The 27,904-nt window shown below is 47.2% G+C and overlaps 1 protein-coding gene across 2 annotated transcripts in view; it reads left to right on the top strand.

Moving 5' to 3' along the window:
- RYR3 (ryanodine receptor 3) overlaps positions 1 to 27,904 on the top strand; it is a gene marked incomplete at both ends in the record, with an annotated part of 506,236 nt that overhangs the window by 307,753 nt on the left and 170,579 nt on the right. For both annotated transcript variants that reach the window (XM_084241349.1, XM_084241348.1), the window contains 9 exons: positions 5,027 to 5,235; positions 6,937 to 7,112; positions 8,280 to 8,316; positions 9,761 to 9,924; positions 13,037 to 13,202; positions 20,203 to 20,289; positions 20,685 to 20,911; positions 22,515 to 23,310; positions 25,260 to 25,460. In XM_084241349.1, the coding sequence (XP_084097475.1) occupies positions 5,027 to 5,235; positions 6,937 to 7,112; positions 8,280 to 8,316; positions 9,761 to 9,924; positions 13,037 to 13,202; positions 20,203 to 20,289; positions 20,685 to 20,911; positions 22,515 to 23,310; positions 25,260 to 25,460 (2,063 nt within the window). The remainder of the gene's footprint in view (positions 1 to 5,026; positions 5,236 to 6,936; positions 7,113 to 8,279; positions 8,317 to 9,760; positions 9,925 to 13,036; positions 13,203 to 20,202; positions 20,290 to 20,684; positions 20,912 to 22,514; positions 23,311 to 25,259; positions 25,461 to 27,904) is intronic.

Here is a 27,904-nt window from a genome sequence, read left to right as displayed (position 1 = left end):
CTCTGTTCTCTGCAGAAGGTAGAAAAAGGCACAGTTCTTGCCTTGAGCTCTTAGGGAAATTATCTACTGAAAATAAAACATTTTGTGCATTGTAGCCCCCAGGAAAGCATCACCCCCTATATTCTTGTGTTCTGATCACAGCCTCCCAGCCATGATCCAGGCCATTATGCCGGTGGGAGTTGGGCCATAGAAAGTTTTTAGTTTGGGGAGGGCAGGGAGCAGGCATTACAGTTCATGGCGTTCCCCCCCACCCCCGGGTGTCTCCATCCTCTTCTTTTTTTTAAGATTTATTTATTCATGCATCCAAGAACTGGGGTACAGGCCAGAGGTGTAGGGGGGTGAGAGGATTCACCAGAGACAGAGTGGGGAATAGAACAGGCAGACTGACTGAAATACACTGCTGAGGGGGGCAGCGGGCGCAGCAGGAGAGGTCTGCTGTGCCAAGTGTTTGCTCCCTGGCCAGCCGGGCATCAAACTCATACTGCAGAGGCTGTGGATAGTTTCTCAGTACTGTGCCTAACCCCTTGTGCCATCAGGGAGGCCCCTCCATCCTCTTCTGTATCAGATGGGTACTCTGCTGCATCAGCCTTCTCCTAATTGTTTCCTATCTGTTCCCTGCCTGAACCCCCACAGCCCTCAGAAGCCTCCATGGTGAAACCTTTGCAATTCGTCTTCTCTTTATCCTATTTAAAGGAAAAGATAAAATACTGAACATCCTCTTAGAACTCAGACTGTGACATCTGGAAGAGGCTTTGGTGCCCGTTCCTGTGCTGCCTCTCTGCTGGGCACTCCCCTGAGGCACATCACATCCTCCTGCCATGGCTTCATTGTCTGCAGGGCCAGACTTCCAGGCTGTTGCTCCCATCAGCCTATTGGTGTTTAACAGATCCCTCAGCTCTGCTGGCAGCACTTCCGTGGGCAGCAGATGAAACTTACTTGCAGGAAGAGTCACCGCCATCTGCACAAAGCAGAGTGGTACGAAGGGTCCCCTGTCGCTTTCCCTCCACACGGTTGCTCTGTTTCAGAAAGTGACTTTAGCAGGGACCTCGTGTTTCCTGTGTCTTCTAGAAGACTTATGACCATCTCGGTGCTGCCCCTGAGCAGCACCACAGGAAATGGAAATTAATGGGTAAAATAATTGCTGCTGGAATGAGGCTCTCAGAAACACCCAGGAATGGTCTGAGAGTCATCTTGCCACCTCTCCAAGGTCTCGGTGATTCCGTTACTGGCAGGGATTTGCTGTCGTGCCTTTCTTCAGTTGGAAATGGATTAAAATTAGAATGAACTATGGTTTAGATTTTCTGGAGAACTGGTTTTTTTCCAAGCACCTGCATTAGAAAAATGACCTCCTGGCTACTCACCTCTCTTCATAACTACAAAACTAGTGTGAGGTCTTGTGTTACAAAGTTTATCAGAACCTGAAGCCCTAAGTGGAATTGCATGCATGTGGACTTGCTGTCCCTGTCCTGAAACAAGACCTTTACCACATCTAGGTTCCAAATAATGCAACTTTCCTCTCAAACCTCTTCAAAGATGTTGGCAGGTAGGGAAGGAGGTATTGCTTTCCCCTTTATTGTCCCATCATCTTTTGCAATCTCCTTCAAAGCTGTGGGTTCATTGGGGTGTGTTCAAGGTGAAAATTCTTCTTAGGAGAGTTGGTGCTCACCGTAACCCAGGTCAATTCCAGGGGGACATGTGGCTTCTTGTGAGAAGCACCTCTTTCCTTCTGAGGGGCCCGGACTGCTGTGTAGTCATGGAATCCAACCACTAGAAGTCACTAGTCAACTACATGACATTTAGCAAAATATTTTGAAGAGTAGAGGAACAGTTAGTCACAAGCCAGTCATTGTAGGTAAGAATTAGAACGGAGGCAGCCTGGCCTCTGACCCCATAGCTGGCTCTGCCTCCTTGGTGGCCTTGTTCACATGCTTTCCAGGTGACAGAACAAGCTCTTCTCTTGCTAAGCCTTGATGTCCTTACCTCAAAAATGGAAATAACGAGATAAATCTGTGGAGCAGTAAGCCCAATGCCTGGCAATTGATAAATATTAGCTGTTGTGGTTTATCATCCTTGTTCCTCCTTATGGATCATGCAAAATTAAAAAGTTCCATGAAACTTTAATACTTCAAGTGAAAAATTGTAGAAATGTAGAGGTCATCATTAGCTGGAACCTCTCCTCCACATGTAGGAAACTGATGAAATTCATCCAGCTCTCAAATATCCTTCCCCTGTAGAAAGTGCTTGGTGCATTGGTGGGGGAGTGGGGGGTTGGGGGGGGTTATCCTCACACTTTGTCCTTGTGGGGGGCTTTTCTGACTCAATCCTTGGTTTTTAGCTTCTCCTCTACTCCTTTCCAGAGCTGTCCCAGCTGTGCCCACTTAACCCCCAGGAGGTCCCTGATCCTCTTTCCCATCCATGACTTCTTGCTGTGTCTTTTCTCCTGCAGTGCCCAGCTCTCCCCTGTGGAGCGGGCTTCTGCCCCATAGAGGCAGCATGTTACCCTGTGATGAGTGCAGACCTCTGACCAGGGCCATCACTGCTGTTTAAATCAGGGGCGCTCACAGCCTGTATATTTACCCGCCCCTGCCACACTGACAGGCAGCTGCTCTATGAGTCAGAGTGTGTGGGCTCTTAGCCCTTTTTGTCACTTGCCCTTCTCGTGACCTTGGTCAAGTCTGATAGCTCCTCAGGTCTTCAGTTTTTATTCTGTGAAGTCCCATCCCTTCTGTTAATAGCTTAGGATGACAGGGAGGCCAAGCTGTATAGAAAGAAGTCTTCATGCAAACATTGCCCCTTCTGTATGGATCTTACCTTTTCTGTGGGTCTGTGACTAGGAAGTCATTCAAATGACCTGAGTCGTTCAGAAGGCCTCATCCTTGCTTCTACCCACTCAGGCTTTTGCACCTGCAGCTCACTTATTCTGCCATTGAAGTTCAGCAAGATGAGAGAAGAGAAATTTTCTCTAGATGTCCTATCTTGGCTCACACCAAAGCTCAAACACTTGCTGATCATGACTGTGGTCATTTTCAGGGTGGGGCTACCCCCTTAACAGAAGCCAGAATACTGTCTTGGAGGTCAGGGGTGCTTTACAGCCAACATCCCTCTTGCATATTCCATTTCTTGTTGCCCCCACTTCTGTAAGTTCCCTGGGATCAAGACAGTTTCTTTTCCTTTCTTGACATCACTCATAGCACATAGAGAGTAAAGCCTCTGTCCCAATGGGGGCCCAGCAAGTGTTGCCAATGAGCAACCCTTATTCCACTCTGGAGTCTTATTTTCAAAGATTTTTATTTATAAAAACGTCTGTGTATACAGAGGACGATTCCATCTATCACAGTTCGTAGCCCAAAAATGCCAGAAGCACACACAGAGTTCTCAGGAGGGGGCATGCCTGGCTCCCTGTCTGACTTGCAGGTTCAGCTGCCTCTGGGGGGGCCACGGCTAGAGCCACCAGTCCACCCCCAGACTCCGTGGCCCTGAGAAGAAGCTCTTCGTACAGACATCACCCCTGTTCTGCAAGGATCCCATTAGGGCTTTCTCGTTAGAAACATTTCTCAGTAGTGTTGAGAATGAGCTCACAGTTTCTGAAAGCAACCAACGTAGCTGCGCGGTGTTACTTCAGTGACTATTTGCATAGCAGCTTTGTGGCTTAGGCAACAGTACACAAGCACCCGCCTAGGAAAAGGACATGTCAGCTTTAGTGTGCATTACTTAAAGCTCTGTTGGGCATTACCTCTCCCCAAATCAGCCTTTAAATTTCCCCTTAAACAAACAGTGCTATCCTAGGAACAATGCCAGGCTTCTTTGGGGCCTCCAACCCCAGCTTAACACTCCCCTCCCCTCCGCCTGGGAGAGCCCGGCCCTTCTGAGTGCTCCCAGCAGTCTCAGCTGTCCTCCGGCCGCCTGCCTCCTACATCCTCCCACATTCTCCCAAATCCAACATAATTAGTGCTTTCCCAGCTCTGCCAATTTGTTGGCCCACAATTATGATTTATAAATAGCCTACAAACAAGAACGCCAATTTGAACTTCTGCATGGCCGTTTTTTAACACCATGAGGATCTAGAAGTGAGCTTGAAGAAACAATAACTGTAGGCAGGAAGGAGAGGCATTTTCTACAGCACTGGCTTGGGGCGCTAACTTCTCTGCTTATGTTGGACCTGCAACCGTAGCATAGGAGGATAGGGAGCTTATAAAATGTGTTTTGGAGGGGGCCTCCCCAGTGGCGCAGCAGTTGAGCGCTGGGTTGCGAAGCTGCCTGCAGCCTCTGCAGCGCCGGTTCAATCCCCGGCTGCCGGGCGTGGGTCCCACATGGCGCGCAGACCTCTCCTGCCGCCCGCTGCTCCCCTCAGCAGTGTACTTCGGTCCTTCTGCCTGCTCTGCTCCCTGCTCTGGCTCTGGTGAATTCTCTCACCCTCCCGCGTTTCTGACTGTACCCAGTGCTTGTATAAATAAATAAATCTAAAAAAAAAAAAAATGTGCGTTGGAAACAACCAAATCATATTTCTATCATCCAACACTTGTTGGATGGAATCATCCTCTCAAAACTGGCAGAACTACCAGGCAGCACGCTCACCTCACTGCAAATGTGGAGACTAAAAAAAAGGGAGGCATTTTGTACCAAATTGTTCTTTAGGCTTCCATAGTGTTTTCTTTCTGGCAGTGGTTAAAATTTCCCAGAGCGTAGTGATCAATCTTAACTCAGATATAAAGAATTTCACTTTTTGTCTTTTTTGGTTTACTTTTCCAGCTGATATGTATGTCTTAAGAATATTCTTAGCTGATGTTTGTTTTTCCCCACATCGTCTTGAATCAAACTGGCCTTTCTTTCCCGTAAACCAAGAACAGCCGTAGGCTCCATGTGACCTCCTGTTGTTGAGTTTATGTGCCAGGAAGGACGACCAAGGATGATGTCCCATCTTTCCTACTGGGACCCTGAGCCATAAAGGAAGCAAAGGTCCGGCTTCCTCCCAGCTGGCTGGGGTGGTACTGAGGCTGACGCAGGGCTCTCTCTGGCCATTCTGCAGGCTTTGTGCCCATCTGCTCCCTGGGACTGTCTCAGATTGGCCGCATGAATCTCGGGATGGATGCCAGTACCTTCAAGTTTTATACCATGTGTGGCCTTCAAGAGGGCTTTGAGCCTTTTGCTGTCAACATGAACCGAGACGTTGCAATGTGGTTCAGCAAGCGCCTCCCAACATTCGTCAACGTGCCAAAGGATCATCCACATATAGAGGTAACCTTACTCTCTGTGGGTGGCCCTGCCAGAGTAGGTGGGTCAAGGCACTAAGCTCTGGCTAATGCCCCTGTCAACAGTCAGCCACATACCTAAGTCCTTGCCACGGCTGCTTACCAGTCACCTCTTCGCTGACCCTCAGAGCTGTAGCTGGAGGCGCCTTAATTAAGGCAGCTCGGTGGCATCTGACAAATGGCAATGACCTTGTAGATACAACTTTGCAGACGGAGCCCCAGTCTTTGAGCCACTGTGTTTTCTCCAGGTGTGCCGGTGCTGGTCTTGTCATAGCAGTATCATATCCAAGGACCTTAAGTTTTGCTTTCCCTAAAATTCTGTTGAGGTGTGAAGCTATCTATACTCCTGAAACTTAAATAGTATTGTAAATCAATGTCAAATCAATAAAAAACAGTTTTGTACCTGTGCTCAAGTTATCTTACAACTCATTTTTGATGCTCATAATTTAATGTCTTAGACTCTGTTTAACTTCTGCAGAAGTACTTCCCATATTTTCAGCTGAGGTATAGCTGACTGTGATGCTTGCGTATTGTAGGGGAAGCCGAGAGGGCCCAAAGATTGTAAGGAGCCTGATTTGGGTTCTGGGGCTCCATCGGCTTGCCTCTGCTTCACCCATGCCCAGCATGCTTTCCTCATGGCGTGGGATGTGGGAGGGGCTGATGGAGCGTCAGACAGACCAGCTCCACTGAAACATAAGATTCAGGGCATCACTCCTACCCGACTGTAAATCCCCTTTACTCGCCTCCCAATCTAAATTCGACAAGCACCAACTCTTAAGCTCCTTTCACCCACCATCTTAAATAGTAGAGACTTCTTTTTCTCTCTTTTTCTATATGGCTGTTACTTTAGGAATCTGTCTCACAAGCTCTTGGAGGTTATGAACCTTTGGCAAACTGAAGGACTGTAGATACACTCCATTTAGGAAAAATTTACAAACTGCACAAAAATATCCATAGGCCCCAGGATAGGAACTATACTCTAGAATGCAGGGAGAAGTTCTCAGATCATAAAAATATTATTATAAATCTCAGTTTATGCCCTTTGCCCTCTCCCCCCCACACACATCAGATATTTTGAAAATCCAGTTTTGACCTTGGATCCTCCAGCCTGGCCCCTATAATGCTGTGCCCTGGTACAGGAAATTTCTTCAGTGTTGAGAGTAGCTTTCAGGAGGCTCAGCACTCAGTCTGTGACTGTGGCAGATGTGGGAGATGCAACCTGGGAGGCTGCTTCCTCCGAGGGAAATCCTCTGTCTCTTCTTGCTTTGGGATTTCTGGAGCCCTTTCCTTAGCCATTCTCATTCCCATTGACCAGGACAATCTTTGAAAAGATTTTCTCCTTTAGCCATTTGCCCTTGATCTGAGAAGTCAGCCTTGGTGGACACCATACTGCATCACCCAGATACTAAATCCCCTCCCCCCATGTCTTGTACCCCTTCTCTACCCTTGATACTGCTGAAAACCCAGTGGGCATGCTTTTAAATCTCCAATTTCTCCATGTAGAGACAGATGTGCTGTATTCTACAGGGCAGGGCCCACAATGAGGGTAATGCATTTGTCATCACTGGTGACAACTTTTATGGTTTGCAAAAGCCTTGGCTATATGTAGTATCAATGAGAGAAGGAGGGACGGAGGCAAGGTCAGGTCCCTGGGTATGTCAGGGTGATAAACTTGTGATGTTTCCAGGTCATGAGGATCGATGGCACCATGGACAGCCCTCCATGCCTCAAGGTGACCCACAAGACGTTTGGCACACAGAATAGCAATGGCAACATGATCTACTGCCGCCTGAGCATGCCTGTCGAGTGCCACTCCTCCTTCAGCCACAGCCCCTGCCTGGACAGTGAGGCTTTCCAGAAAAGGTGAGGGCAAGGATGCCAGGGCTACTCTTTATGTCTGCTATAAACTGGTTTTCTGACTACCTGTTTTTTTTTTTTTTTTAATTAATAAATTTTATTTTTATATTCCCCATACAATTGCAATCCCCCCATTCTGACCCCAATCCCTCCCCTCCCGCCCCCCACCCCCCAAAAAGTGTCTCTGGTTCATAGTTTTTGTTGATTTTGATTTTCACTTTCTTACAGTTATTCATTTTCCTGGTCCCTTATTTAAGTTTTCTAGATCCCTGCTATGAGTGAGACCATCCGGTATTTTTCTTTTTCTTTTTGGCTTATTTCACTGAGCATGATCCCTTCCAGCGTCATCCATGTTGCTGCAAATTGCATGTGTTTATCTTTTTTACTCTACCCCTGCGCATCTAGACCTCTATGGATAGGGTTCTCTATCCATATGATGTGTGTGCCTGTACACGCATACCTGCACACGTGTGCTTGTGCGGTGCATACATAAGAGACCACTCAAGGTAAACAATGATCTGATGAAAAAGTTTCCGCTCTTCTTGAGCCCACTGAGTCCCAAGTCTCTTTACAACCTGGCATGCCAATGTTTTCAGAGTCAAAGGAAAGTAAGTGTGTAAGAGGGGACAGTTGTTGCCTTTGGGTGAAATTAGGAACTTCGGGAGGCAGATTCATCCTTCTTGGCACGACTGTAGCTGATGTCCATCCCAGCAGCTGTGTGACTCATGAGTAATGTGACTTCTTCCTTCTGATAAGGAATATAGGCCTTGCTATCTTCTTTCGTTTAATGTCTATTTTTAATCATTGATGTATGCCTGCCTGTCTCAAGCTGTCTTGTTTGGTTTTCCCTAGAGTTTCACCATCCACCGAGCTTTAAAACAAGCACAGCTGCTTGAGAAAACAGGGAAAAGATGTATTCAGTGGTATCCCTGTCTTTGTTACTACAATCTGCCCCCTCCCAAATCTAACTTACATCTGGGCTGAGGGATGTCGGCCCTGCCTTATTGTAGCAGGTAATGAATGAACAAGTCCCAAGTCCAGTTAGAATCTATTTTATATAGGAAATAGTTTCCTAAATTTGCCTTCATCATTAAAGGTAGATCAATTGCCTGTCAGAATTGTGGAATCCTCTATACAACTGAATAACTAAAGCCTGGATTATCTTCTCCCCAGGAAACAGATTCAAGAAATACTCTCTCATACAACAACGGTAAGTAAATGTGCTCAATTATGGTTTTAATTATTTGATGCTTTGCTGTGCCTAGTAATATGCCCCTTACAGCAAAGATCTGTCTAGAGATCCTCTTTAATTGCCAATTATTCTATCTTTTAATATCCATCTTGATGTTTCTAGAACCCATGGATGGCATTTCTCAAGCAGGGGAAGACAGTTACTCAGTGCAGAGTGAAAGCTCTACCTGGGGCTCCTAATTGTGCATCATGGTGTACTTGTTTGTTACCATATGCTACCAGGGACCCAGCATTGCCTTTCTGATTAAAATGAACATCAGAAGAAGGAAGGCGGGCTTAGTTTAATCCATTTGTTTGCTCTTTTTTGGGGTAAACTTTCATGAGTCAACTCACCCATCTCTTTGAGCAGTGCCAGGAATGATGTTAAAAGCAATCAAATAAGCAGGAGCTGGGAACCAGCCCAGTCAGAAGGCAACACGGCCTCATTGCTTTCTCTCTTGTATCTTCCTTTAGCACCTGGCACCAAAAATTAAAAAATATTTAGAAGAAACACACATCACCTTGTCTATAAAGTTAATCTTACAATCCAAGTTCATAGGTTAACTGTCACCAGGGAGGAAGCTCTTGTTGCAACAAGTCACACATTGGCATGAGTGGGGCACCGTGCAGCACCTTCCCTTTTAATTCCCCAGCAACCCCATGGAATGGATGGTATTCTGCACTCTGAGTCACAGAGAGGACAAACGACTTGTCCAGGGTCACACATTTAATAGCTGCCAGTACCGGGATTCAAGCCCCAGTGAGTCTGGCTGACCCTGGATCTTCTAATCAGAAAAGTATGACAGACTACTCATAAAAGCAACTTCACCAAGAATAAATATGCTCAATTTCATAAAGAGAATGAGCAGCAGCTTACCTCAGTGCTTTAGCTATTATTATAGTGATACCCTTCATAAATTGTTACAATATTTACCAAGAGCCACTGTAATTCTCAATACTGCCTCTCGTTGAATCCGACACCCGCACTGTGTCTGACTACAGTGTGGGTTTTTTCTTTTGCAGACTCTATTCTGAGACTCCCTTTTCCCCCACTAGGAATTCTCTGACCTTGACTGTTCTCTTTCTCTGAGGACAAGGACAGTTCACAGCCTCCCCTACCCAACCCCTCCACCGGGATCTGGAGAGGTGGTAGATCCTTTGCTGACCATTCTGAGTGGCTGCCACTAATTTCATTGGTGGAATCTTCTAGGTGAAAACAGGAGATTAAATGTCTGATTCCTCAGAAAATAGAACAGAAAAGGGGAAAAGAAGGAAGCTGAATCCCGTGGTCAGTCCCTCTTCCAAGCCCAAAGTGCAATGTGTACACTTCCAGGAAATGTGTGCTTTCTAAGAAAAGAGGGCCAAGTGGGCTGTTGCATTATTTCTACCTATTGAACCCACTCCCCTCTGTGGTCTCTCCACAGCAGTGCTACTACTCAATCCGCATTTTTGCTGGACAGGACCCCTCCTGCGTCTGGGTCGGATGGGTGACTCCAGATTATCACTTGTACAGTGAAAAGTTTGACCCGAATAAAAACTGTACGGTGACTGTCACCCTGGGGGATGAGAGAGGCCGGGTTCACGAAAGGTAAGGGGTCCCAAGGGGCAGGGTTGGCTGTGGGACTCTGCCTTCCATCATCATACCCCAAAAGAAGGAAACATCCTAGCTTCTGTTACAAAGGGAAAATGAAGCTCAGGCTTAAAACCCTGAAGCAGTAAATAGAGGGTCCTGGGGTAAGAGAAGCATTTTTGGTAAACATAGAGGTATCTTCATCATACATATTAAAAATGACCCAGAGAAGGGAGATGTGGATGGATGATTGGGAGAGCTGGACTCCCTCACAGAATTTTCTCCATGATTGAAGATGTAATTTCTTCACCAGAACAAGACAGAGAAAAACCCGTGGGTATACTTGAGAGAAGTCGATACAGAAGAAATGTTAAGATGCACCCATCACACAGCAACTGATCAGCTCAGAACTCCCCACCCCGAGAGTTAGTAATGGCTAAAAGCATAAAAAAATATATAAAACAAGAATATAAAGGAGATGTAGCAAATTTTTGAATAATACTTACTGAATCGAAATTGGGGCTCTTAAGGGAAAGCATGATACATGCCCTTGCTCTCTCCCCTGACCACCTGAGACACCAAAGTGGCCAGCTCTGCCCCAGAGGCGACCCAGGAGACCAGGCCTTGTTTCTGCCTAACTGAAATTTTGCAGTCTTTTGCCATACAGACATGGATAGAGTGGTAATAAGTTAATTCTCAAGCTGGTCTTTATTCTTAAAGTCTGGAATGTTTTGCAATCAGTGCTGTTCAGATGCTGGCCCATCAAAGGTCAGGCACCACTGCATGTCAGGAGGGACCGTAGTGGGCAGCTGACGAAGAGCACAGACTCTGCTCTAAACGGGATTCCAGGGCTGACTAGAGGTATGACCTTGGACCAGTGACTTAACCTCCCTGGACCCCAGTTTCCTCATCTATAAAATTAAGAATGATAGCTCCGGTCTCATAGTGTTGTGAGATGATAATGCATAGAAAGTGCCTGGAACAGTCTCTTAATCCATGCGCTCAATAAACATCAACTGCTGTTGTCACCATTACTGAATATCCATCATGTCACCAGACTCCGTGTGGCTGTAACAAGCAACATCTGGTTAGGTTGGAAAGGAAAGTATGCACGAGCAGTTGACCCATCCAGATTTGCTCTTCAGCCAGAACACAAGGCAGATGCAGCCACCTTGGTTGGGTGTGTGGCTCCAGTTGGCTGCTCTGCCACACCGGACAGATGACTTGATTCATGTAAACCTCAGGGGCTGTATTTATTGTGAAAATGAACTGACACATTAGCATGTAGTGTAAGACTCAGTATAGAGCAGGTGCTCAGTAATTCTTAGTTCTTTGTCTTGCATAATAAGAAATAGAGATAGAATCAGTGCAGAACTGTTTTAGGGCATTTCAAATTTGGGCCCTCACACTCTCACGACTTTCATACATTATTAATTGAATTCTGTAGTAGTCATCAACATATTTAGCACTTTAATCACTGTAAAGCAGTAGTAACATGGTTTCAATTTAAGCTCTATGGAAATCTAGCAATGACTGTAACTCTTTAAAAGAGGCAGTTTGCACCAGTCCTGCCTGCAGGGCATTCACACTGAACAGCCAGCAGCTGGGTAGCTACAGGAGAAGGGAGGCGAGCAGGTGAACGTATGCTTACAAAGTGGATTTCCAGTCACTGGGGAAAGTGACAGGTTTCTTGAGCCAGAATAAACTTTGGAGAATTGTAGTCAAACCTTGGCTTTACAAATGAGAACACTGCTCTGGGAGCTAAAGCAGCTTTCTGAATTAACAGTCTGTTGTAGGATCTGTCCCCCACACAGTGCTGACAGCACTTTCCCTGCCTCGACATTGCCCTGGTGTCTTTGCAGCTGAAGACCACAAAAGGAAACCAAGCTGAGTCAGATCTGTGTGACCTCAGGATGTTTAAAGGGGCCGCTCTAGCACCAAGTAAGGGTCTTTCCTAACCTGAAATAAATCACTCCATTGAGCCTCCCTGGTGGCGCAGGGGGTTAAGACGCAGCCTGTGAAGCTGTTCACAGCCTCTGCAGCGCAAATTCAATTCCCCGGCCGGCCAGGGAGCTACCCACATGGTGCAGCAGACCTCTCCTGTCTCGCCCGCTGCTCCCCTCAGCAGTGTATTTCAGTAGACCCGCCTATTCTGTTCCCCACTCTGTCTCTGATGAATCCTCTCACCCCCCACATCTCTGGCTTGTACCCCAGCTCTTGTGTGCATAAATAAAAATAAAAATCTTTTTTAAAAAAATCACCCCATTACTTAAGGCAACCAGGTCCCTCAGATGATACACACCCACACTGGGCTTCAGAAGAAAACAAACCAACAGCCTCTTGACCAAAACCAGTGTGAGGGGCACATAGAATCACCTCTACCGCCACACCACTTCTCCAAAGCCCAACCAGAGTTTGAAATCTTACTGTTGAGGAATAGGGCTTTGCAGCCTTATGAGTTATGACCATTGGCTATTGAATCTAAATGCCTAAGGAGGAGCTAACATTCCAAGAGTTAGTAGACAGCGAAGTGAGAAAGGATACCCAAGTTGGTGTGAAGAGTGTGGGGACAGGTGTGCCAAACTCCAGGAACTTGGAAAGGCAGTGTAGATCATGGAAGAGGGAGGACATTGAAACCAGTTTGGCCTACTTTGCAAATCTCTCTAAGGAAAGTGGGCCTGACCATGTGTTATACCCTTTTGTCCTGACACAGGACTGGGACCCTGAATCCAGGTTTTTGTTCCCATATCTTCCACCAATTCTGTGTATAAGTCCATTGATGATGGCTACTCTCTGCACCTCCATTTCCCATCTCCAAGGTACCAATGCTACCATCCCTATTCTATTTCAGAAAGTAACATTGAGCCTGGAAATAGTTTACCTAAACTTTGTGCTCTCTGGAAGGAAGTAGCCCAATTGATTGCCAGATCCCTAACCTGAGTAATTTGTACCTGAGTGAACTGGGCTGAGTTGAATGGATTCATTTACGGAAAGGAAAAAAAAAAAAAAAAACAACTTGGGGCTGATTGGAAAGTTCCACTGCAAGGTTTCTGGAGCATTTCATTCCTGAGTCTAGATTACAAACTGCTCCAGTCCAGCTTTTTTGTCTTTTCCTCTCTTTGGCTCTTAGTGTGAAGCGCAGCAACTGCTACATGGTCTGGGGTGGGGATGTTGTGGCTACTTCCCAAAGATCAAGTCGGAGCAATGTGGACCTAGAGATCGGCTGCCTCGTGGACCTGGCAATGGGCATGTTGTCCTTCTCCGCGAATGGGCGAGAACTCGGCACCTGCTACCAGGTAGGGCTGCTGCTGGAGCTGGGACGGTGGCTCCCAGGCCTGTGTGTATACAGCTCTGTTCCTCACTCCTCTCCATAGTCGGCGCCCCCTGCCTGTGAGCCCACATGGCTCGTGCCTCCTAGAAAAACAAATAAGCAACCTTATTTTGTCCAAAGAGGGGGCATGGCTAATCAGATATGGAGGTGCTTTTTCTAGGACTTTTCCTGCAATGAGCTCATTTATTCCAAAAGTATTTCTTGTGCAACTTTCATACACTATCCAAGATGCAGATCTTGAAAGGTGGACTTCCATGCTCAAAATTCAGACCTATAAAAGCTGATTAAATGGCCCCAGATTTGCCCTTTGCAACAAGTTATTCTCACTCCCTATGGATTCTTACAGGATTCTTTTTAAATGCACTTATTTAAATAGTCTATTTCCCTATTTCATTGACTGAACCTTAATAGAACTACTTGGGAAAACTATCAACGGTACCGGTGTAGGTCTACCTGTCAGTAGCCACAAGCAGCTTCCTCTCTTTTAAACAGGACTTTCGTCTCTGATCACCAGGGAAATGTGGGAGGTACTCAATATTATATGTTCCTTTTGAGGTTTGGCAATGAGCATTTCACAGGAAAACTGAGAAATACTTCAGAAACAAATCTGCTTAACCAGCATTTCCCAAATAACTTTACCAAGAAAGAAAAACTTTTTTAAGAAACTTTAACAGTAATATTCAATAAGCCTGGAGTGGTACAGAGCATACCTGGGAAATGCTGAGTGAAGGAGTTAAATTTCTTTATTAAAACCTCTTGCCATTCCAAGGGTGGGAGAGCCATAACATGTGGACTGAGAGCGTTACCTGAGTTCATGAAATGGAGAGCCCCCCCCCCCCGTCCGGGTGGTCAGCATGTGTTCATTGTGGAGAAATCTTGATTTTGAAGCAAAATAACTATCCATCCACTTGGGGGAAGAGGAGCGTGGTAGGTCGACTGAAGCATTATGGCAATAAGGGAGGCAAAAGGTATGGGGGATACTGAGCAGCACCATGTGGAGTGTTCGTGGTGAGTGGGGGGAATTCATTGGGAAAGGTAGGCAGGGATCAATAAGAAACCAGGAGCTGTGGTAGGTCGCTGATTGGGGCAATGGCGTGCAGTGTTTACAGAAACCAGGGTCCTCCAGGGTCACTAGCTGAGCAACCACTGCCAGTAAAAGCATCCTGTGACCATGTAAATGGATAAAACTCCAGATTCCAGAATCAGCCCCAGGTTGCATCTTCTAGGCCAGAAAGTCTCTCGGCAGCCTCTTGCTCCAGGTAGAAGAGCTAGCATCTGGCGGGGAGTAGCCACCCCAAATCTGAAATGTTCTGTGACCCAAAACAGATGAAGTGAGCCCTTCCTGGGACCTGGGGACCGCCTTCTAGCATGGAGGCACGCGCACCTGCTGCAGTGTGTGCCACCTCCTCGGGGGCAAAGTGGAACATCAGTGACACGCAGCAGGCTCGATCCAGCAGCTGTCACCTGACCAGCCTTTCCCAAAAGAGGGCTTCGTGAAATGAGCCTTTGAGGCAGAAAGTAGTGTTCTTCTAGTATCTCCTCATGCATGATTCCACTCCCCAAGTCCCCTGAGAAAATGCTTATATACATTACTGCCGTCCTTCAGAATCCATTAACTTTTTCCCATTAACTTTTGAAATGAGATTGACTGAAGGGTCCTCCCTGGGCTTCAGAGAACTCTAAAGCATCTAATAAGTTTTAAGGCTAGTTGGGCTTCGGAGGTCCCTAAAATAGAAATAACCCATGGCATTCAAAGCAGCGGTCACTCACCTGGCCCAGGGGAGAGCCGAGATGTGGAGATGTTATGGCCGAGAGCGAGATGCTGTGGCTGACCGCCCACCTGTCACAGGACTTCCTGGGTGACCTTGGGCTGGTCACTTGTCTTCTCTGAGCAGCGTGTTGGCAGCTGCCTCCCAGAAACCCCCTTCCATTCCAGGCATAGAAATCCCCGTCACTCCTCTCAGGGCTCCCTGGCCTGCCCGCACCCTGAGGAATGTGGCTTGCGGGGGGGGGGGGGGGGGGACGGGGGATATGATGATGCCATGTCCCTGCACAGAAACCTAGAGGAGGCTCTGATCCAGCAGCCAGCCGCCTCTTCCAGGCACGACAGTAGCACATCCAGCCGTGCGCCGGGGCTTTCGGCAGTGGGATAATTGTTATGCTGCAGCTGTAGCCATTTTCATTTTTCAATTATCTCGAAAGGAGCAGGGCAGCAATATTTATACACAGGCTACTCGGAAAGGACCAGTAACCAAAATAAAGAGAGAAGGCTTCTCTCAAACAATGTGTCTAGACCGCCCCATTAAATACTGCTATGCAATTTGAAAACGCTTTTCTGTCCCACTTCATGTAATCATGGGAGAAATGAGAGCTAAAATATATGTTCAAGAGCTGCTCCTCGATTATTGCTACCCCAGCCACACTGCTCCAAGGACCGAGCCAACTCTGATTCAGATTTATGCGAGGGGTTAGCTTTCAACCCAGGCCACTTCCTATTCCCTAGCATTCACACATGATTAGAAATAAAATGTCTATCATTGCAAGGACACAATAGATCGCCCAGTGATTAAAAGTATGTTAAATATGGGGGGGGGGGGGGGGGAGATCCATGTGTATCACAGCAGCCTCAAGGCTGGGCTCACTTCTCACACCCCGAGAATGTCAGCTCCGCATCCAGAACATTGGGTGCACAGGTCACCTCTCCTGTTTGCTGCTGTGTCCCCCATGCATGAAACAGTTCCTGATGCTTGCTGCATATTTGCCGTCAAACTGACTGACTTGGCTAGGAAACCACTATATTTGCTTTTTAATTGCTACTTAAAGTACCAGAAAAGTAGCAGCTTACACATAGTCGTGGTGCAGAAAGTTTGACTGGGTTCTCTGCGCACTTTCTCACAAGGCCAGTGTTAAGGTGTCAGCTGGGGTGAGCCTTGAAGGCTCGGGAGAGGCGTTCATTCCAAGCACAGTCAAGTTGCTGGTAAAATCTGGTCATGGTTGTTGACCAAGGTCCTGAGGTGCCTGTGTCCTTTCCTCCTCCGGCCAGGGCCTCTTTGCCCTCAGAAGCGGCCATCTTCCTTCTCGTGTGGCCCTTTCTGTTTTAAAAAAAAAAAAAATTTATTTATACACGTGGGAGCTGGGGTCCAGGCTAGAGATGTATAGAGGGGGTGAGAGGATTCACCAGAGACAGACTGGGGAGCACAACAGGTGGACCTACTGAAATACACTGCTGAGGGGAGCAGCAGGCAGACGAGAGAGGTCTGCTGCCCTATGTGGGTCACCTCCCTGGCCGGCCGAGGAATCGAACTTGTGCTGCAGTGACTGGCGATAGCTTGATAGCGCTGTCTTTAACCCCTGCGCCACCAGGGAGGCCCTGACCCTTTCCATTTTTAAAGCCAACACAGGCACATCCAGTTCTTCACATGTTTCATATCTCTCTGACTTTGTCTTCTGCCCACAGCAGGAGAAAACACCTGCCTTTTAAGGACTCACACAATTAGATTAGGCCCACAAGGATAATCTCCCATAAGGTCAACTGGTTAGTAACCTTACTTCCATCTGCAGAATCCCTTTTGCCAAGCAACGCACAGAGTCCCAGCAGTAACAGCAGGGGTCACGAGGCCACCTAGGATTCTGCTTATCACACTACCGTCATTTCTATCCTCAGGGACCCCTCTCAAGAGTGCACAGAGTGTTTTCTTCTTTGAATGATTGAAGAAACGTTTTTATTATTCATCCTGGTGGAATATACTCAGCACCACAGAAAGAAACTTAACCCATAGCATCCTAAATGCTTTTAAAGCACCTCCTCTCTGCAAAGAGGTTTGAGGTGTGCCCTAGAGTTTTGCTGGGTAGTTAATAAAGTTTGCAGGGACAAAAACATGCAGAGACCTAAAACAATACCTACCCTCCCCAGCCTTGGTCCCTGTGCTGGTGTGACTTAGGTCACGCAGAAACCCTTGTCCGGAGGCAGAGCTCCTCTCCATCAGTTCAGGCTCACGGTTGGTTGTTGCTCCAATAAAGCTTTCTCAATCACCAGAGCTCTGCTTGCATCAGGCTGCAATGACTTAGGAGGGTTGCATGTTCTAGTCGTCAAATATTTGGGTACTTGAGAATCTAGAGCAAGCCCAGCGATGACTCTTGCGTAATGGTCAAAGTCAAAGCAGCATCAAATCAGAATTTCCTATTGTGGGTCGTGCTGCTTTAAACTCAGACTATGGTGCAAAGCAGGCATATAATGGGCACAAAATAAGTACTTGCTAAATAGCCTTTACAAACCTTGTTTCAGACATAGCGAGATCATTCTAGCTGCCTCGTTCCCACATTTGGGTTTTACATTTATTTATGGCTCCACATTGTCCAGGGCTCCTGAAATACTGGCTTGAAACCAAGGTTCGTACCTGAATTGGGAGCCCACAGCACTTTATGAGCACCGCCACGTGCTGGGCATTAGTTTGGGGCTTAACCTACCTGGCCCGTTTCCTCATGAGCAAGTGACGACACAATCTCCTGTGTCACATACAGCCATAAAATGCGTGTTCGTGAATCTAATGTCCGAATGCATTGAGAAGGTTCACTATTAAAGGCACCTGTAACAAATACTCTGACAAAAAAAAAAACTCCCTGCATGTACTTTCTTTTGCTGTGGACCACACACTTTGTGACTTAAAACAGCATATATTTAATGACCCCCCCCCATTTCTGTAAGTCAAGAGTGGGGCATAGCCTAGCGGGGCCCCCTGCACAGTGTTTCATGAGGGTGCACTCAAGGTAATGAGCTGCTTTACTTTTGTAGCCTGGGGCCCTTTTCTAGACTCACATGGTTGGTGGTGGAGTCACGGCATCTGTAGAATTGGGGGTTCTGTTGTTGCTGGCATAGGCATTCTCAGTCCCATGACCACCCCCAGAACTCCTGGTCACATGTCCTTCTCACTAAACCTCCACAGCACTGTAGCTTTCTACAAGGCTGGCTGGAGAGTCTCTCTCCCCATTTTGCCAAGATGGAGTTTTACATAATGTCCTCTCATCAAGGCATGGCAACTCTTTCACTTTTGTTTCATTTTGTTTGCTAGAAATGACAAAAGTTTAAGGGAAGGTGGAATTTACAAATGGGTGACTCATTGCGGGGGATACCTTATAGTATGCCCAGAAAAACCCAATTCCCTAATTGGGTGGGTTGGGATTGTTGCAAAGATTTCCTAATGTCTGAATTTGCCTAAAGGCAAAAGACATCAGGGCCTCCCTGGTGGCGCAAGGGGTTAAGCACAGCACTGTGAAGCTATCCGCAGCCTCTGCAGCACGAGTTCAATCCCTGGCCGGCCAGGGAGCTACCCACATGGCGCAGCAGACCTCTCCTGTCTCTCCTGCTGCTCCCCTCAGCAGTGTATTTCAGTTAGTCTGCCTTCTCTGTTCTCCACTCTGTGGTGAATCCTCTCACCCCCCACACCTCTGGCTATACCCCAGTTCTTGTATGCATGAATAAATAAATCTTTAAAAAAAAAGAAGGCAAAAGACATCAGTTGGTAGCATTCAAGTTCTATTTCCTCTCCCAGGACCACCCTCCAAGTGTGGTCAAAACCCACATCAAATGAATAACTATAAGAAAGTGAAAATCAAAATCAACAAAAAACTATGAACCAGAGACACTCTATGGGGGGTAGAGGGCAGGAGGGGAGGGATTGGGGTCAAAATAAGGGGGTTGCAATTGTGTGGGGATTACAAAAATAAAATTTATTATTAAAAAAAAAACCCACATCAGAGTGAGCAAGTGATGAGTAGTCATACATCAGTAACCCCGCAGGCCTCATGTAAGCAGCAGCCAGGAGCACAGTGGTGAGCCCTACACCATGTAATGGAAGAGCTGGAATTGTAAAGAGCAAGAAGGGGTGGGGAGAAGTCTGGAGGAACCAAGGGAAGAGGGCAGGTTTGAGAGGACATCTCTGGAGGAAGCCTTTGCATGTGAGTCCAGAGGAGCACCTCAAGCAGTTTTCCACTAGGGGTGCTCTCCCCTCAGGGGCACATCTGATGGTCCCTGGAGACATTTTTGGTTGTCTTAATTGTAGTGGGGGTGGGGAGTACTGCAGAACCACACCTTAAAGGGAAACTTACCCAGCCCAAAATGTCAATAGTGCTAAAGTTGCTGTAAGAGTCCTCCGGGGCTTGCCTGACCAGTGTCTGTTTGCCTTCAGAAATAACACTGGGGACCTCCCTGGTGGCTCGGGTTAGACTCAGCTATCACCACCACGGCCTGAATTTGATCCTTGGCCAGTGAGTGAGCTAACCCACATGGCGCAGCAGGCCTCTCCTGTCTCACCTGCTGCTCCCCTCAGCAGTGTGCTTCAGTAGATCTACCTGTTCTGCTCCCTACTCTGTCTCTGGTGAATCCTCTCACACACACACACCCCCGCCCCCCCGCCCCACAACTCTGGCATACGCTCTAGTTCTTGTATGCATAAATAAGAATAAATCTAAAAAAAAAAAAAACACTGAAATCACCACGCTGCCCACGTTTTTCACTTTTCGTGGGCAAGAGCAATGGGTGATGCTGGCATCTATGCTCTGTGAACTGCCAACACATCTCATGCGCTGGGATCAGGGGCAGATGATGCCTGTGGTGGCAAGTTAGTAGCTCCCTACTTGTGATGGTCCCCCTGAGCTCTGGACAAGGTACCGACTGCAGTCACCTGTGAGCAAAGATGGAAGGATGTGAGATCTTTCAGCCCCAGGGTCGGTGGGGCGGGGGGGGGGGGGGGGGGGGCATTTAAAGTGGGAAGCAGCAACAGCAACAGTCTGCTTAGTAGACTTAGTAGATCAGGTCTAAGAGAACTTCTGAGCAGTGGAGAATACCTGCCAGCTCGCTGTGCTCTTTCAGCTGAGTTAGGATGAGGGTGTTGCTTCAAATTTCCAGTGGCACTGCCGTCTATAATCTTATGATTCTGAGCAAACCTCTGGATTTGTTTTGGTTTCAGGTGGAGCCCAACACCAAAGTATTTCCAGCCGTGTTCCTGCAGCCCACAAGTACATCTTTGTTTCAGTTTGAACTTGGGAAGCTGAAGGTATTTACTTGTCCCCTCCTCTGATGGCTGTGGCCAGAGAGGGCAGCATTGACCATCGGGAGATAAAGCAGGGGAAGTCCTTACTGCTTATATGCCTCACAGGCTGTGAAATTCATATGACAGCAATTGAGTTCCTACTTCCCCTTCTCCAGTTTCTTTTGGGTGACAAAGGAAGGAAGGAAGGAATGAATGAATGAATGAATGAATGAATGAATGAATGAATGAATGAATGCATATATAATTAGGCAAGGTGTAAGTGAATGCTGGTGACTCTCTTAGAGTTCCCTGGATAAAATTCTCTTTCTCTGATTTTCACAAGCCAGGCGTGTTACCCCCCTACTGAGAATCTCTGTGCTACATGTTGATTTCCTCTCCGATGCCTTTCCCCACCCCAGAATGCCATGCCCCTGTCGGCAGCCATATTTAAGAGTGAAGAGAAGAACCCAGTCCCACTGTGTCCCCCTCGGCTGGACGTTCAGACCATACAGCCTGTGCTCTGGAGCCGCATGCCCAACAGCTTCCTGAAGGTGGAGACAGAGAGAGTGAGCGAGCGCCATGGCTGGCTGGTGCAGTGCCCGGAGCCCCTGCAGATGATGGCACTCCACATCCCCGAGGAGAACAGGTAGTGGAGGTGGACAGGGCACAGAGGAAGGGGCAGGCCTGGCAGGCAGGTGAGGCGAGGCCCGCAAGCTCGACAGGGAAGGAGAGCATCCTCATCGGCCAATGGTCCTACTTAGTTCCAAGATGCCTATGGATTTCTTCTAAGCCTCAGTTTCTCTTCCGGCCCCGTTGTCGTTCACTCCGAAGCAGCAGGATAGTCACTGTGGTGTGCCTGCCGCAGAGCCTTTGGTGTAGCGCTGAGTGCCTGGATTCAGGAATATTTCAATGCCTGTAATTAAAAACACAGTTGTGACCCTGAACTATGTTCTAGATGACAGGAAGGGGAAGAATAAGGCATGTCTCAATTGCTTAGAGGGACCAGGATCCAGGATCAGGCTCTGGATCAGCTCTGGGATCCCCCTTTGTTAGGAGCTACTCTTGGGTTTACTGCTCAGTGTACTCTGCAAGATCTATGAGACAGTCTGTGTAAGTTAATGCAAAGGAATTCTGAAATGGTGCCCACTGTGATGGAATGGATATGCCCTTTGGGGTCTCTCGAGTTAGATGAAATAAAGTTATCTTAATCTGGAAAAAAATTTAAAAAGAGGTGCCCTTGGATTGGGCCTGGAATTAATCACAGCGCTGTCACTCTTGGTGTGACCTCTGCACCTCAGTCTCCTCATCGACAAAGTGAGATAAATGTCTACCCTCAGGATTGCTGGGAAGAAAAAAATGAGATTGTGTCCTCAAAAACCTAATATGGTTTCTGATGTCACAAAGTTAGTAAATTTTATTGCAGTGAATATTGTAACCCCTTGATCTCTTGGACTTAAAATAACTGGAAGTGGGTGCAGATATTTGACTTACAGAGCTACCATTTGAGTATTGTATTGGTTCTTGGGTGGGAAGGGGCAGAAAAGAACAGGGGTACAGCCAAATAAGCATTTGAAAAAGGCCTCGGATCTGTGATGGAGGCACAAGACAAGATGGTGCATCTAAGCAAGAATAGGTTTTCCATGCCATGGACCCCACAAACAACGGAACCACACACAGGAAAGAGATCTCTAAAGTCAGGGAGGAGAGATGAACTGATGACTCTGCCCACTGACAGCAGGTTCAGAAGCGTTTCCTCTGGACAATAGAGAGCAGGGGTGTGTTTCAGGAGAAGGAAGCTGCACAGAGGGTAGTAGATAGGAGACTAAACAGTTGATGTAGCTGGTAGATGGATGGGGCTTCAGCTCCATCTTCTGAGGAGCTGGAAGCTACAGGGAAGAGGACCAAGACACCTCTGTCATTTACCTGAGTATTTGTCTATTTTGAGTTTTTTGAGATGTTTCCCTAATAAGGACTGTTCATATTGGGTAAGCCATATCTTCTAAGTCCTGCAGACTTGGAGGTCCTCATGGTTAGAAGTAGTGGATTATCAGGGTCAGGGATATGGGCTGGACCTCAGAGAGGAATGATATCCAGTGAGAGAATGTGGGGCAGAGACTCCTCTAACTTTCTACCCCCTCTGCTTTCCCTGGCTTGGGTGAGATCCCTGGGGATTCAGAGAGCAAGAATGCCACTGACTTCTGGTGCATTCTTTTCTCAGTGGAGTGCTTGATGGCTTGTCCTGTCCTCAGGTGTGTGGACATCCTGGAGCTCTGTGAGCAGGAGGACCTGATGCAGTTCCATTTCCACACGCTGAGGCTCTACAGTGCCGTGTGTGCCCTGGGAAACAGCCGAGTGGCCTTCGCCCTGTGCAGCCACGTGGACCTCTCACAGCTCTTCTATGCCATTGACAACAAGTACCTCCCGGGCCTCCTTCGGTCTGGTTTCTATGACCTGCTCATCAGCATCCACCTGGCCAGCGCAAAGGAGAGGAAGTTGATGATGAAGAATGAGTACATTATCCCCATTAACAGCACCACCAGGAAAATCCGCCTGTACCCGGACAAGGCCAAGAGGCACGGGCTGCCTGGGGTGGGCCTGAGAACGTGTCTCAAGCCAGGGTTCAAGTTCTCCACCCCATGTTTTGTCATGACCAATGAGGAGCACCAAAAGCAGAGCCCCGAGATCCCCTTGGAGATTCTCAAGACAAAGGCCCTGAGCATGCTGACGGAGGCGGTGCGGTGCAGTGGGGCTCACATCCGGGATCCTGTTGGGGGCTCTGTGGAGTTCCAGTTTGTGCCGGTGCTGAAACTGATCGGAACCCTGCTTGTCATGGGGGTGTTTGATGACGATGATGTTCGGCAGATCCTCCTCCTGATCGACCCCTGTGTGTTTGGGGAGCATAGTGGAGAGATGGAAGAGGGAGCAGAGAAAGAAGAAGTGACCCAGGTGGAGGAGAAGGCAGTGGAGGCTGGGGAAAAGGCCAGCAAGGAGGCTCCCCTCAGAGGCTTGCTGCAGACTCGATTACCAGAGTCTGTCAAACTGCAGGTAACTCAAGACAGCAAAGATCATGTCCTTGGAAAGAGCTGGGGAGGGTGAGAGTGTAGCCCAGTGGTGAGGCCAGGACCATGGGCCCTGACACACCTGGAGGGCAGGAGAGATGCTCAGAGTTATTGTCTTGCTTTTTTCTGACATAAATGTGCCTGATCAGTAAGGCATGTGCTTTAGCTTTGTCCCAGTCCCAGAGACGGATTTGCCCTGATCGTCTCTCGCCCTTTGGGACTAAAGGGCTCATTGGTGAGGTCCTGTCTGGAGAGGGGGAGGAGACTGCAGGGACTGGCTCATGGGTAGCCACACTCAGCAGCTGCTCTCACTTGTGGCGGTGCTCTGGTTGCTAAGTTGGTGTGGATCTGTTCACTAGCGTTCATAGGATCTGCCATCTGAGCCAAGGGAGAGCCATGGCCACCCAGAGACACCACCTTGGCATCCAGCGCTCCCCAAAACATAGTCTTGCCTACTGTTATCCAGCATAGTGATGCACTGAGGACAGTCAGTTTGGTCTTCTTGCACTGGCAGAAGGAAAATGAAAGTAGAGTAGAATAATCTGCCCCACAGTTAGCCTGGCTCAGGAACCCCAGAATTTTGACTCCTGCTCCTCAGTCACCTAACAGCCCATACAAACTTGTGAAGTCAGTCAGTACTTGGGCTTTATGATTTAAAAACTGTGGATGATAATCTAATAAAACATAATTAAAATGTATTTTTAGAAAATAAGGCATAAAATGTTCTATCATTCAATATAGGTGATCATCTGTAGTTGAAGCTGTCTTGTCCAATATGATGGGGTTGGTAGGTGGTCAGTTCATCAAAATGTTGAGCACACAAGAGAAGCATAAGAAGTCATAAATGACTTATGTATAAATGTGCTTTTCTAATGTCAAGCCAAAACCTTGTCTTTAACCTGAATTCCTACTGGCACAAATTCTTCTTTTTTGCATGAATGACACCTGTCACACACCATGTACAGTAGCTGACTGCAAATTCAGAAGTGATTGGAAGGCTGAGTATTGTACGCTTCTAGATTTTTATGATTTCCTCCAATATTCTGTGATCGTCTCACACCAACTTTTAAGGATTAAAAAAAAAAATTCACTTCTTACAGATGCTCCCTAGTTATCAACTTAGTTTTCCCTAAGTTGTGGCATTTGGCCCACATAATTTTCATTAGGTGTTATAGTTCGAATTGCAAGACTGATAGGCATAAGCTGTGGGGCCGACTTCAGGTGCTGGGAGCAGAGGCGTGCCATCCACAAGACTGTCCTGCCCAGTGAGCATGACTCCACAGGACACTGCCCCCAGGCTAGAAAGTCCCTTCAGCCACATGAGGGGTTAAGTGGAAGTGGATTAATAGGACTGCTTTACTAAGAGGAGAACCACAATAAAGATGAGAGGAGAACCACAATAAAGTGTGGCAAGTTCTTGGCACAGTATCTGGCATATAGTTTGTGCTCAATAAGTCGTGACTGTTCTTCTTATTATTAGTATAAGTTCTAATAGTGGTAAGATTCGTAATAATAGCAATCATAAAGTACCGGTCATAGAACAGTGCTGATAATAAAAAATCAGTGAAGATGCAGAGGGAACAGAAGCGTCAGTTTCCCCTCATCCATCACCAGAAGGTTTCAGGATGGAGCCAGAGCTCACGGGTGCAGTGGCTGGCTGAGCTTGCAGCCCTGTGAGAAGACTTTCTTAGATATGCTCCTTCTCCACAGGCAGATTTATTCCCTCTAGTGAGCTTATTTTCCTGTCCTCCTGGCTTCAGCGGTGAAGAGCTGACTTGGATTCAAGTCATTGTTCGTGGTTACTGTGTGACACTGAGCAATTTGCTTCAATTGCCTAAGTCTCAGTATTGCCCCCTGTAAAATGGGGATGAGAGTTGCTTCCCCAGTGGCCACAAAGTATTATTATGTTAGCATATACATACTCCTTTGTTGCAGATGTGTGAACTCCTCAGCTATCTCTGTGACTGCGAGCTGCAGCACCGAGTGGAGGCCATTGTGGCATTTGGTGACATCTATGTCTCCAAGCTCCAGGCAAATCAGAAGTTTCGCTACAATGAACTCATGCAGGCCCTGAACATGTCTGCTGCCCTGACCGCCAAGAAGACCAGGGAGTTCCGCTCACCTCCCCAGGAGCAGGTGAGAGCCCCTCCTGTGCCTCCACCCCATTTCCATGGAAGAAATTCAACCTGGGGGAGCAGAGCCTAGGCAGGTTTTATATGCCAGGACAACCACTAAAGTTATTGAGCATAAAATATCAGCTTCAATAGCAGAAGAAAGATCTGGTTGTATACTAATGACTACTGAGGTGTATCTGCTGATTAGTTGGAAGGAAATATCCCCCTTCAAAGTTATACATAGAAGACTGCTCCCTGACTTCCCTCACTCACTCCTACCCCAGCTCCATTACTGACCAAAAGACTGGCAGGATCCAATTCTACCCAGCAGGGGTCCTCCACTTGGAAGAATTTTTTTTTTCAAGATTTTTATTTATTTTATTTATTTTGCATACAAATACTTGGGTGTAGGCCAGAGGTGTGCAGGGGTGGGGGAGTGAGAGGATTCACCAGAGACAGAGTGGGGAGCAGAACAGGCAGATCTACTGAAATACACTGCTGAGGGAAACAGTGGGCAATACAGGAGCGGTCTGCTGCACCATATGTGGGTTAGCTCCCTGTCAGGGAATCAAATTCAGGCCGTAGTGTTGAGTCTTCATGATAGTAGCACTGAAACTTAACCCCTAGGCCACCAGGGAGGCCTAACTTAGAAGAATTTCTATCTGAAAGTCACTATTCTTTATCAGAGATCAACACCAGTGAGGTCATTGTTTCCCAGCTTAGGAGAGCTGGTACACAGCATTCTCATCCAAATGCCCCGATGCTCTTGTGGGCGACCCAGACCCTCACAAAACCTCCAGCCCATGGATCCTGAAGAGCAGGACTGAGCTGAGTGAGTCCCTTCCCTGTGATGTGTTGTCTTCATTCTTTGTAGTACCCCAGTTTGTAGTCAGCCCCACCCAGATGGGATGACTGCTTTGCCAAGAACCAAAATCCTGGTGAAAATCTTGCACCCACTTTTCAGCTGCTCACATATCTACTGCAGCTGCTCGGCCCCGCTCCTGCCTGGCCACTGCTCCCTATAGCTATTTCAGTGAATAAAATTGTCTCCAAAATCAGATCTTTGGTCCTTACATATATTTAATAAAGGCCTACTCCTAAATTGTTATCAGTAAAATTATCATATTTATATTACTGGTGTACCACCACGTGGTCCAAATAATTTCCTAACTTATAGAGCACAGATATTTGTAGTAATTTAAAAATGATCCACCTATCTTAGCTTTTGGAAGATTGCCTTGAATGATACTGGCATTGAAACAAGCAAGCAAATCTTACCTCATTGTTAGAGGCAAGTGAGAAGGCCCTTTGCATTGACGGGAGTAGAGAACTCGGGCTGTGCTGAGGAGCAGACTGTGAGTGTGACTCACTCTTGGCTTTACAAGTGTTGTCAAGCTGCCTTTAGACTGGGAGCGGGTGTGAAACAGATGCCCACCATGTTTGTGAATAATGGGGTGGTAGAATGATGTGATTAGGGTACAGGTGTTGGCTTCCCACTGGCTCCAGTTCTCCTCCCCCATCATTTTTTTGGGATCTTGAGCATGGTAGTCCTCTATGTCTCAGTTTCTTCACTGAAAAATGCAGATCTCCCTCCCAGAGATCTTGTGAAGACCCCTTGCGGTAGTTGATATAGATGGCTATCCCGACACCTGTCATATAGTAAATACTCTGTGAATACTACCAGTGAGCTATTAGTTTTAGTGTTAGGAATATTTACCTTTGCCTCATGCCATGTTCTTTGATCTTCTGGCAGTGACTCAGTAAGTGCTTTTCGCATGTTTCCTGGCAGCTCCTTAGCCCAGCCAGGACAGGGCTGTCCATCTCAACTATCCTCGTGGACATAGCTCATGACCCTGATTCCCGGAAGGGCCGTGCTGGCTGCCACCCTCCCTTTGCCCACTCCGCCTCCTCCTGCCTTCTCTTCTGCCATTCCCAGGGGGGTGGCATCATGCCCTCCTTTGATTTTATAAACAATACTCTGAACAGTCGTTTCAGACTTATTCCAAAAGTCTGTAAACCGAGAACTTCTTCCCTAGTCCATTCTTCAGTGGATAAAGGAAGCACCAGAAAAACTTAATAATACATGGATTGCCTGCCCGCTCTGGGATTTCTGATTAAATAGGTCTAGGATAGGACCAAGACTTTATGTTTTTAGCAAGTTTCCAGATGATGCTGATGCTGCTGGTATAGGAATGAAATGAAGGGAGAGGTACTTACTCTAATTCAGCTCTCCCATCTGCCACCCCTCCCACAGTTCATTTCTGGAAGACGCCTATGCACAAAGCTCTCGAAATGATTACGAATTTAATATCCACAAAGGTGATAGAAGATTTAGATCCATTTCAGAGAAGAGTAAGGCAAAATCACTTGGAAAACAGGATGCATAGAAATTAGAATTTAATTTAAAACAGTGATGTGCTTTACCTCATCCTTATGTAGACTTTATGGAGAAATTAGAGATTTTCA

This window comes from Talpa europaea (assembly GCF_964194135.1).
Source record: "Talpa europaea genome assembly, chromosome: 8".
Classification (NCBI taxonomy): Eukaryota; Metazoa; Chordata; class Mammalia; order Eulipotyphla; family Talpidae; genus Talpa; species Talpa europaea.
Note: the sequence above shows the minus strand (reverse complement) of the source record. Positions and strands in the feature narration are given on the sequence as shown.